Below are 11,775 nucleotides of genomic sequence, written 5' to 3'. Positions count from 1 at the left end.
CAAAGCTACAGTTAGTAATAAAAAGGTCAATTGAAGGCCTCTGAAGCTGATTATTTGTTTTCTCAAATAAGGACTCAAGAATTTGATCCAAAATGTGTTCATTTCAGAAGCGAAAGCATTCTGCCCTATAAACAGCAAGAAAGGCAATATTCAGGCAAACAATGACTGTTATTAAATGGTTTTGCCTTTAGAAATTGACACCAGTGAAGTACTGAGTTGAAGGACATGATGCTAAGGGCATTATTCTAACCTTCCTAACCATATAGCCTAAGTTCTTTATTCAGTTTTGTTCTTCCTTGCTCTCTCCATAGAGTTTTGTAGAGCGGCAAGACAACCACATTAGACAACTTCTCAAAATTGTACAAGACCAACACGCACAACTCGATAAGCAGCACGGTGAAACCACAGAGCTGGAAGATAAGGTACTGTAACTGGTTTTCTGAATTAACTTCTCCTTTGCAGAATTTATCTCTGATATTTTACGGAAAAAATAGCTCCCTTGGTCAAAATGTAGCTGGTAGGATTTCTGTGGCTGTGGACCAGCTGTGCTGCTGCTGTATGGAGTTGGGGGACAGGCCACTGATAGGCTGTGACAGGGCTCTGTACCATGAGCTAACTGTAAGCACAAGGGGAACATTCACTGCAGTAGCCACTTTCCTCTCTAATTCTCTTATTGTCTATAGCACTATTCTTCTTCATCTCAGACCAGCTCTCTTCCCCTCCCTTTACTCCCATTTTTAACTTCTGTTTTATCCTTCCCTCTTCTTCTGCTATATTCACATCAAGAGTACCCCATGCTCCCACATTAAAACACTTAATCTTGGTTAATGCAGCAGTGGGTGTAATTGACTAGATTTTGAAACTGACAAGAACATGTTTAATTACACTCCCCAGAACAGGAGTGAGGAAAAGACATGCCAGTTCCACAGTTCCTTAAACTATTTAGTTGTGGGTACTAGTTCTCTAGACTATGTCAGTTAAGACAATCTACTCAGTAATATATATCTCACATGGACAGGTAACCTACATCACTTATCTCAATGAAAGTGTTTCACTGATCAAAGATGTGTTTCAAAGAGGCATATCAATAGTAGCATACAGGAAATCTGTAGAATATTTTAAAGACTTTTTCATGTGTTTTTTCACATTTTCCAATTGATTATTTTAAGTGACTAAATTCATAATAAAAATTAATGCTATAACCTTGGACTGCTAAATGAAATATATATGTACATGTTACTTCCAATTCTTGGCAGACTAATAATATATTAATATGCTTTGTTTCAGCTAAACAACACAGACTTCCAAGAAAACACAGAAAATGCATTTTCTTGGAAGCAAACAAAACCACAGACCATCCCCACTCCTTCACCTAATTCAATGGCTACAGAACAAGAATTTCATGGTAAGATCATACAATGACTTTTTATACGAGTACATGATATATTATATTTGCAGTAATCTGCAGGTGCACAGTGAAGATTGTTATTTTCCATATCATGTTTTATGAAACAGGCTGGATTTTGGCATTTGGAGACTGACTCATCCATTTAATCATATGAAAAAGTGCAACAATGCAAATTCTTCCACATCATAATGACAACATCTGGAGGATAAAAAGTTAAATCTTAAGTAGTTAATGCATCTTTAGTCTCTTCTTGGATTATGCTTTGTTACTACTACCACTCTGTCCTTTTTTGCCAATGGTGATGATGTCTGCAATACTCATCCATGAGGAAATGGACTAAGCATCAAATTCATTTTACACATGCCACTTACAGTACTCTGATTAGGCTTTTAAAGCAGACTAGAATTTCTCAATTTTAGTGATGGGAATTCAGACTAAGTCAATCATTAACCGATTCAAAATTTGTTGGGAAAAAATCCTAACTACCAACAATCTAGTCTTAATTTTCTAAGATGATCTAAAGAGAAACCTTGTCGACCTGAGAAAACACCAGCTGTCCACATTTCATTTGAATTAATATTCAGCCCTCACAAATAAATTAATCTGCCCATTTCAAAGATGCAACTGTTATAGAAGAAAGCCACTGCTGAGAAATCTCTTCCAGGTTCTGTTCTGCTTCACACATTTTGATAAAGAGAAATACCCCTGGATTTTGTCCTTCAAAATTCCTGCTTATAAAAAAGGATGTATAATTTTTTGTTGCTTTTTCAGGTGTTGCTACAGACTGTACTGCCATATACAACGCTGGAGAACACTCTAGTGGCATCTACACTATTAAGCCCAATGGGTCTGAAGCCTTCAGCGTCTACTGTGAAATGAAATTGGGTAAGGCCAGCAATCTAATTCTCCCTTTAAGTAATTTACTGATAAAGTAGAACCATGTACCATCCTAAAGCATGCAAAAACATATTATAGACCACACAGACAGTGGACAGATATCATGAGGCTGCCAACACTTCCCTGTCTTTTAAAATATCAAAGAAAATTAAAAGAAATGGCATCTACTTTGTTTTGTGCCAGCAAAGGTCTATTCTTTAGCCTGAGTAAGAGATACATTAAAAAAGTAATGATAGGAAACAGATTTTAATCCAAAGAGTCAAATGGCCACCCTAAACAATGCTTGCCAATACCAAAAACTCACTGTATTACAAACATCAAGCATCTTTACTACATTAAAACAGCTGATCCCAGGAATCTTTCCTTAGTTAAAAGGGTTAACGTTTAAAAAAAAAAAAAAAAAGTTATGTATGCTCCTTAAATGGTTATTTCTGAGTGCAGAGTTAGTCATTTTATACGACTCCCCATGTTAGATCCTTCCAAACAACCTGCGCAGGCCTGTCTTTTAACACCAAAATCACAGTGCTATTACTTTGTGGTATGTGTTAGACTCCTGGACTGTGCTTATACCACCATTTTGCCCTGCTCTCCTCCTTTCCTGTTTGTCATCCTGTTTCTTATCACACCAGTGGTACTGCTCTGTGTACATCCCTCCAGTTTCTCTGACCAAACACTATGGCACCAATGCCTGGATATTTCTAGGAATATGCTGATACAAAAACACACAGAGGCAACGTGATATGTTTGGACAAGACGACACTGTTGGCACAGGGTTGCATAGTAAAAATAAAAAGTTCCTGCAGGGACAACATGATGTTTGTTGTGACCAGGTTAAGCAAGGATGTCATGACCTGGGTTCAAAAAAAGAAGAAAAAAAGTAGTTGTAAGCAGCATGGACAAGTCTCATATGTTCCACGCAGAAGTTGGTGTAGTGGTCAAGAGCTAACAGGAGAGAAGATTTTACTGACAGTGCAAAGTATTTATTAAATAGCCAGCTGCAGTAGAACTGAGTTACTTTGCAGGGTGGGGTTTCTTACTTCTCCCTCTCCCCAGTATAGATGAGGAGGTAGATACAGAAAGATATATAGAGAGAGCAATATACAGACACAGCAAAGAGTTGTCATGACTGCTGATGAGCTGCGGGCAATGAAAGAAGCAGTGTCCTTTGAAATAAAAGCTACGGCAAACAGCTGAGCAGTTTCTCTCCCATTTGGCAACCCTCTGTGAATCACCCAGATAGAGTGATCTAGGTTCTAGAGTACTGTTCTTAAATTTTTAGTTTCCCTTGTTGTCTTCTGGTCTACCTCGTGAGAGCTCAAGCAAACAGTTAAAATAATCTTCAGACTGACAGTTCACTTCCTATTGTTATTCACAGACAGGCCATGGACAGTAATTCAAAGGAGATCTGATGGATCACAAGATTTCAACCAAACCTGGGGGAGCTACGTAAATGGTTTTGGAGATCTCCATGGTAAAGATGCTCTTTTCTTTTCTTTCTCCCTGATCCCCACACACTTCTTCGTATTTTATAGGATAGTACCTGCTTTTAGAAGTTGGACTCTGGGGTGAAACTAGAGGGTTCACAAGCATTAGTGTGTAGCAATAGAAGCCTTGTAGAGGCTGCAATCTGGGGTGAAACTAGCAGGTTCACAGGGCAGCAGAAGAAAACAAGTAAAAATACCTAAGGTAAGACACTGGACACTGCACACCAGAAAGCAGAAGGCTCCTAATTCAACAAAGTTCTCCAGCATTACCTTTAGGTATGTGCTTAGGCAATTTTCTGAAATAAGGTCCAAAGGAATCCTTTCAGCTCTCAACATTATTGTATTTGTTTAGATTTTCATTTTATAAAATCACTCAACTCAAACTTCTAGATTCCTCCGAATCTAGAAGCGAGATGAGATGAGATGCACACTAAAAGGAAAAACCAACACAGCAGCACTTCTTTCTTCTACACCACACTTTCATGTAAGCTAGTTACCACATCCAGGGTTCAAACCTCAGGACAGCGTAAGATGAGAGGCTTTTAGTCTATTCACACAGTGCTGTTTCTCAGTCATTGGCAGCCAATCACATCACCTCGCTTGTGGCTGGTTCAGAAACGCCCATGCTTATAGGTTAATCATCAGCTATCAAAGCAGATTTTAACATCAGGCATTGGTCAACTGCCCACCCATCCAGCAGATTTTCTTTAAAATAACATGGAACTGCTCTTGGAAGATTTGAGTTTGCTATGGCAAGGCCCAGGTGGCAGATTCAAAAGCAACCAATCTTAAGAATGTAAGAAGTGCTCTTCTGGATCAGACCAATATAGACTGTATCCAGTCCCCAACAATGGCAGGAATGTATACCTTAGAGAGAGAGCACTGAACTGGAGACATCTAGAGCAAAGGTTCTCAAACTACGGCCCATGGGCCACCACTGGTCCACGAGCTCCATTCAGGTGGTCTGCAAAAAGGTTGTAGAACCATTGAGAACATCTGTATTTGTAAGGTAAGACTACTGATATTAAAATACGAGTTGCGTGCTTTGATTTGTAGAACAAAAAAAGTTTATTAAGTGCAAAGTATCAGACTACTATACAGTGATACCAACATATAATTCTGGCCTATGCAGATCTTTAAGACGAATATAAAATTGTAGGGTGCTATGTCTCAAAATAAATTATTTCCTGGTTATTCTGCTCCCTTTTATTTTTCTCAAACAGCTTGTCTTTTATTTCTTGAAAAATTGGTACCATCTTGCCTGTGTGCCTCTTTTTATTTATTGTCAGGGTCTATTGGGCTTGGACATCAACAATGGGTACTATAGGATGCTGATGACTGAATATAATTATGTGCTAACCAATAAACCCAGCTGCTAAAAAGTGTGCTGAAGAAAAAATGATCAAGTTAAATTAACTTTTGTACATAGGGGCAGCAAAATCTCATTTCAAGAAAATACATTTCCATTACAATTAAGTTTTATATATGTCATTTGCTTCACTTATCACACAGTTTCCATTATGTTTTAAAAAATGTCTTGACTCTCCTTGCAGACTTTCATAAGAGCTTGGAAAATTCAGAGAAGTTACATGTCATTTACGTATCTAGTTTTCATTGATCACTAGCGTATAATTAAAAAAGATGTAAACAAAAAGAATGTTTCAGGGAGACCCTCAGAAAAGATCAAGAGTTCCCAAGACTCATACTATTGATTTAATTAAAGCCATGAATAAACCTTTTTAAATAATTTTGCCCTGACTTAACTCTATACTAATACTATTCATACTACATACCTTTGCAGGGGAATTTTGGCTGGGACTGAATAAGGTGTATTCCATCGCTAAACAAGCTGACAACATTTTACGTATTGAGCTGGAAGACTGGAAGGCTAATAAACGTTACATTGAGTACACATTCACCTTGGGCAGTCCAGAAACTGACTATACCCTCTACCTTTCTGAGATCTCAGGAAATATTCCCAATGCCCTGACTGAAGAGACAGAAATGAAGTTCTCAACAATGGATCATGGTGATAACACACAGAGAGACTCTACCTATCCAGAAAACTATTCAGGTATCAGTACTCTGAGCAGATATCTAATGTAACAACCCCTCCTCCCAGAATTCTCATAACTTCCATGAATTACCGGGGAGCTACTTATCATGACTTAGCAATTATAGACATCAGGATACTGAAAAGACTGCATCACAGTAGAACCACAGCAATGTAGCTCCATGCCCAACCACCCAGCCCTGTGGGTCAGATAAGTAGCAGAGAGTCAATCCGTGGGCCAGATCTTGTGCAGAGTCAGTGAGTGGGTCCTGCCTGCAGGTGCAATCTGGTGTGCCAGCCTGAGCCCACATGCCAGCCAAACTATACATTGGCGTGATCAGATGACCAAGGCAACACTGGTTTGTGCCGTGACAATTGTGGTGATGCAATCAGCTACTGCTGTGACAATGGCTGCTTTTGTGACCCCCAACAAAGGAAAAGCCCAGGGCTGCAGCCCTGGTTACCCTCCCATAGCTGTACTACTGTATCACAGAATTTCTCCTCTACAAACCAAGAAAGTAAAATTACCATTCCTAGTACTTATCAAGTGCTTTTCCTCCACAGACCTCAGAATCCCTGAGCATTATTACCTCACTTTACAGCTAGAGAAGTTAGATAACTGCCTAGATAATAAAGTGGTAGATACAGAAATAGAACTTGGGGTGAGTTCTTGACCCACCGGCATCAATGGAAGGGTATGTTCCACTGGCCTCTCAAGTCCAGATCTGACCCAAGTTGCCTGAGCCTAGTCCAGTACTCTAGACTTCAGTCTATGGGTCCTTGCAGCTTCTGGCATGAGTTGTGCCATCTGGCCTGCAGGGCTGCCCATGGGTCAAGAAATTTGGCAGTGGAGGGATGGTGGCAGTGTGAATTGCTGTTTCCTTGCTGCCAAATATCCAGACCTATGGGGAGCCCTGTGGGCCAGATAATGAGGCCCTGCTCACTAAAGTGTGCTGGTGCACAGTTGGGCTATATGCAGGGTCAGACTGGAACACTGAATCACAACTGCAAGTGGACCCCATGCACTTTACTTGTGCAATATCCAGCTCACAGATCAAGCCCATGACATTCATCTAGCCTGGAGGGTCAGAAGATTAGGCACCACTACCCTCAATCCAGTCTGGCTTTCTCTGAGTCATCCCTCCTTGCATACAACAGAGAATGGACTCTATTTTCACCTTAACCAAAAGGCCATAGTAGTTAAGGCTGAGTTCCATTTAAAACCTGATTCTGAGCTCTAGTAAAATTTACAAAATAAGTGATAGTCATATTAAAACCAGCAGGACAGATATAAGCTTTTGGAAGCTTTCTTCTATAGAATCTGAACAGGGTAGAAGTCTAATTGTTTTTTTTGCCAATTCATACTTAAAAACACAAAACCAGGAGCAGCAGACTGTTCAGACTTAAGCCAACAGGACAGCCTGCACTATGATCTAGCACATAAAACCAGCACTAGTTTTTTTAATTAATTCCGATTTAAAGTGTTACTAGCATTTGGAATGCTGCTAAGGAAAGTCAGCTTGGTGATCCTAGCACAAACGAGCAAATGATTTTCAGAGTTCTGTGCTTTCTAAATAGAGTATCCTTATAAGGATAGCTTGCCAATCACCAGTGATCCTAAGCCTTATGAGGATGCAGGAAACTAAAAAAAACTTAAGTGTTTTCCTAGTTGTCTTTATTTGGCCACCGAATTTTTAAGTGCAACATATTCTGCATCTGTAAAAAAATTACAGGTTCAACAGAAGATGGATCTGGCCTAGAAAAAAAACAAACTCATCTTAAAAAACAGGGTTTAGTCAGTAACTAATCCTGTCATGTCAGGAAGGAAAAGTAAAGTTTGGATTAATGGACATTAAAATTTCCTTTTTAGGTGGCTGGTGGCACAGTGGATGCGGGGAAACAAACCTGAATGGAAAATACACCAAACCGAGATCAAAAGGAAAACTAGAACGGAGAAAGGGACTGTATTGGAAGCCTCAGAAAGGGAGATTCTACTTACTTAAGTCAACAAAACTCATGATACATCCTACAGATTTAGAAAGTTTTGACTGAATTCTCACTCTGATGTGTTTAATTCAGATACACCCACTGAACATGAATATAACCACTGAACATGAAACACAATATGAACTTCCTCGATACAAGCATAAGCGCTGCATGCCAAAATATATGGCGTACATATATTACATCTACTCAACAAAACAAAACAGGTGTTTACTACAGTCTTATGGTGTATTTGGTGAGTATTATTAAAGTGAAGGACTTGGCCTCCATTTTCAAACGCTAATATCTAGGAACTTAATACCTGTTGAGATCTTAGGCTGTACTGAATGGGGAGAAGGATTTCTGAGTCACTGCATTCACATACAGATAGAGGAGTATAGAGGAAAACACTCAAAATGTTTCAACAGAAATAATAGATTAGCAAAATGGTATACAAAACATTTAACCATTAATTTTGAAGGATAAATGGATTTTACTTTATAAAGTATATTAGCTCTACATTAGTCTCAAGTTATAGTTTTGGAACATTTCTATACATGAATGGAAGGCGCGTAATTCTGCATTTTACGGTATTATGTATTTAAGCCTGAACTTCCACCTATGTATGTTGGCACAAATCCTGGAAACAGCACTGTTCCCATGCAACTAAGAAAACATGCATCTGGAAATGCAGACTGTGAAACTAATCATTTATTCTTTGCTTTACAAAACAAATGTTAAAGCCTGATGCAAATACTCCCTATTCATGGGAGCTTCCCACTCTGTTTCAATGGGTTTTGGATCAGGCCCATTTTTATTTTATATTTATGGAGTTAAATGAAGGACAATGTGCTATGTTTAAAGCATACAAACTGTCCTTAAAACAAATGAAGAAAAATCCTGCAATATGAGCCTATGCAAGCAATCCCACCGAAGCCAACAGTAGTGTCCAAACAGTCACAAGGGTAAAGACTGTAAGCTTAGGACCTTCAGACGTCAGTCCTCAAATATTTACATATTTGCTTAATCCTGGAAGTCAATGGGACTACTTACATGCTTACAGGGAAATTGAGTCATACTGACTTTTACATATTGCATCTGATAACTGTACTGTATGTATTTTATATAATTTAACATTTGTAACCAAGAAAAAACAACTTTTTAAGATGTATTTTGTTAAGGTGGAAACAAGTCTGAATGTAATTTGCTAAATCAAAAAAATAATGCAGCAAACCAATTGGATGCTGTGGGAATTAATGTGTTATAATTGAAATAACAGACACTGTAATGTAATGTACTGGTGTACCATAATGTTGACCGGTTTGTGCAACCCCTTAAAAAAAGGAAATTAAAAAAAACCAACAATATTCATTGGTATACAGCATGAATAGAACATTTCTTACTTGGCAGAGTTTCTGTTTGTTGGCTGCAGCCACAAAGTCAGTCAAGCAGTTGACTCTGTGGTTCTGCAATGTCTAGGAAAAATGGGGCTCAGATCTGACTGAGGACCCATGTGCTCCTACAGCAACAAACCTATTAGTAATAGTTATCAGAACATTTCTCAGACTTCTCCTCTTTTCTCCTTTTCATTTCCTTCTGAAAGGTTTCCACACTAAAAAGGTAAATGTTACCTTACTTCCATTGCATAAGGTACTGCAACAGCCCCTACCTCCTTAAACAGAGTTTATAGTAAGATTTTTCATGTTTATAAAATGGGAGCTGTCCAGCTTGAGTGGCCAGGCTGAGCACTGTTAGCCTCCCCCGCTCCACTGCCCCAGGAGCCCTGGACCATGTGATCACTGCACTGGACTACACAACGTGGCCCCCTGCACTCCCACTACAACAGTGATCCTCAGTCCCTACCCCCACCCAGCCTCTCAACTGTGAGCTCCTTCAGCCCCATGGGCTGCACCACGTTCCCCACTCTGGCCATCCCCCAGGGCAGGGATAGGCAGCTGAAGCAGGAAGAGGGAGGAGGAGTCCAGAGACTCCACCAGCACCAGCAGGAGGGGGTGGAGGGAGCAGTGCCCGGACTGGGAGCCCAGCAAGGGCAGGTTAACTACTTGGAGGCTGGATGTGACCAGCTGGACAGCATGGTATAAATGAACCAAACTATATAAAAAAAAAAAAATCTGAGAGACAAGAAATGTATTTTTCTGCTACCTGCTTTCCACTGATACAAGACCATGGTGGTTTTAACCAAAAAAAAAGTCCTAAAACACAGGATGGGGGAAGCAGAATGGAAGAAGTTAAAAGGAATGATGGGTATGAGACAGAAATGAGAGCTGGGAGCCCAGAAAGGGAGATGGCCCTAGTTTTTCTTTTTGGCTCCCTCATCACCAGGGATCCAGGTTTTCTATTTGGCACAGAAAAATGCAGTAAAACCTGGATTTTCTAATTTTAAGGAGAAAAACCCGGATTTTCACCTTAAAAGGAGAAAAATGCAGGGAAACAGTGGGTTTCCCCTTGTAGGCTGGCAGAGCTCCAGGGAGTGCAGGGGAGCGGGACAGAGCAGCACAAGGCTCATGGGAAGGAGGCGGTGGGGCTGACTCTCCACCACTGCGCACACTCTTGGGAGGGGAGAGGAGATATGGAGGGCACGTGCTCCCCAGACTTGTGTACAGGGCAGGGGAGGAGGCGGGCTGCCCACTGTGAGCTCAGAGCTCAGGCTCTCCGCCTGGCGCCTCCACACCCCAGCAGACGGGACCCAGCGCAGCATGGCAAAGCAGGGCGGGGAAGTTCAGTGCCACTGCTGCGAGCCCCACACCAGCATGGCAAGGTGCTCTCTGCCCGCCTGGCAGCAGCAGGGGTCAGGCACAGAGCTGTGCACCCTGCTAATGCCAGGTGGGCAGGGGGCACCTCACTATGGTTGGGGAGTGAGGGGCACCAGCAGGGGTGGGGGAGTTGTGGGTAGGGAGTGAGGGGCCTGGACCTGTGTCCTGGAAAATGAAGGGGGCAGGGGGAGCTCTGATTTTCCATGATAAAAAACCCAAAATCAAATGCCCAAATTTATTTTATTATAGTGACTGAGGCTCTGGTAGGCTTCCAAAATGCTTTAAAATTGTAAATATATCAATAAAACATTGTGTTCAATTGATAACTAGATATATATCAGTGTTTTATTTAATCATGGATTTGGGGGGGTTTAATTAGAGAATCTGTGATTTTTAAACACAGAATCCAGGATCCCTGGTCATCACTGACCAAAACCTCCTCTAACACCAGTGCTAATGCCAGCCAGAGATCCCTGAAAACTTTCTTAGTAGCTGGCACAGGCAGCCTTCATTGCTTAAAGTGAACATCTTTAAAAAATAGGATACTACCACATCAAAGAACAGTCCTCAATCTAGAATTAATCTCTAAACAAGTACTCATAGCTTCTGCAAGAGCAGCCACCAAACTGGGAAGCAGACAACTACCATCGCCCAACGAGTCCAAAACCAGCTCCAAAAAGCAGTCTGAAAATGATAGCAAGAGCAGTCTTGGTCCCAGTAAGGCACCCTTGTATGTGTCTCACCAGCCCTCCCCACCAACTCATGCTCCTTCATCCTATCCCCAAGAACTGGTGACCACTCCCTAGTTTTTCCCCTTGTCTCCTAATAATACCTGAATTATAGTTTCGTAGTTTGTAGGGTCGGAAGGGACCCGAGCAGATTATCAAGTCCGACTCCCTGCCATGGCAGGAAAGAGTACTGGGGTCAAACGACCCCGGCAAGGTGATTGTCAAGCCTTGTCTTAAAGACCCCCAGGGTAGGAGCCTGCACCACTTCGCTTGGAAGGTGGTTCCAGATCCTAGCCGCCCTGACCGTGAAGTAGCGCCTCCTGATATCTAGCCTAAATCTACCCTCTGCCAGCTTCTGACCGTTATGCCTCGTCACTCCTGGCAGTGCTCGGGGGAACAGGGACTTCCCCAATGCCTGCTGGTCCCCTCTGACCAGTTTGTAACAGGC

The 11,775-nt window shown here is 41.2% G+C and overlaps 2 protein-coding genes across 7 annotated transcripts in view; one reads left to right on the top strand and one right to left on the bottom strand.

The window, feature by feature from the left end:
* The window catches only part of ANGPTL3 (angiopoietin like 3), a 14,672-nt gene extending 6,461 nt beyond the window's left edge, over positions 1–8,211 (top strand). The window contains exons 2-7 of the mRNA XM_019501189.1: positions 312–422; positions 1,288–1,405; positions 2,180–2,293; positions 3,681–3,776; positions 5,591–5,863; positions 7,713–8,211. Coding sequence (XP_019356734.1) covers positions 312–422; positions 1,288–1,405; positions 2,180–2,293; positions 3,681–3,776; positions 5,591–5,863; positions 7,713–7,894 — 894 coding nt within the window. The 3' untranslated portion in view covers positions 7,895–8,211. The remainder of the gene's footprint in view (positions 1–311; positions 423–1,287; positions 1,406–2,179; positions 2,294–3,680; positions 3,777–5,590; positions 5,864–7,712) is intronic.
* Positions 1–11,775, bottom strand: part of DOCK7 (dedicator of cytokinesis 7) — a 199,139-nt gene that overhangs the window by 99,345 nt on the left and 88,019 nt on the right. The window lies entirely within an intron of this gene.

This window comes from Gavialis gangeticus, unplaced genomic scaffold (genome assembly GCF_001723915.1).
Source record: "Gavialis gangeticus isolate Ggan-Ray unplaced genomic scaffold, GavGan_comp1, whole genome shotgun sequence".
In the NCBI taxonomy this organism is placed as follows: domain Eukaryota; kingdom Metazoa; phylum Chordata; order Crocodylia; family Gavialidae; genus Gavialis; species Gavialis gangeticus.
The sequence above is the reverse complement of the archived record's forward strand: the minus strand, read 5'-3'. Positions and strand labels throughout refer to the sequence as shown.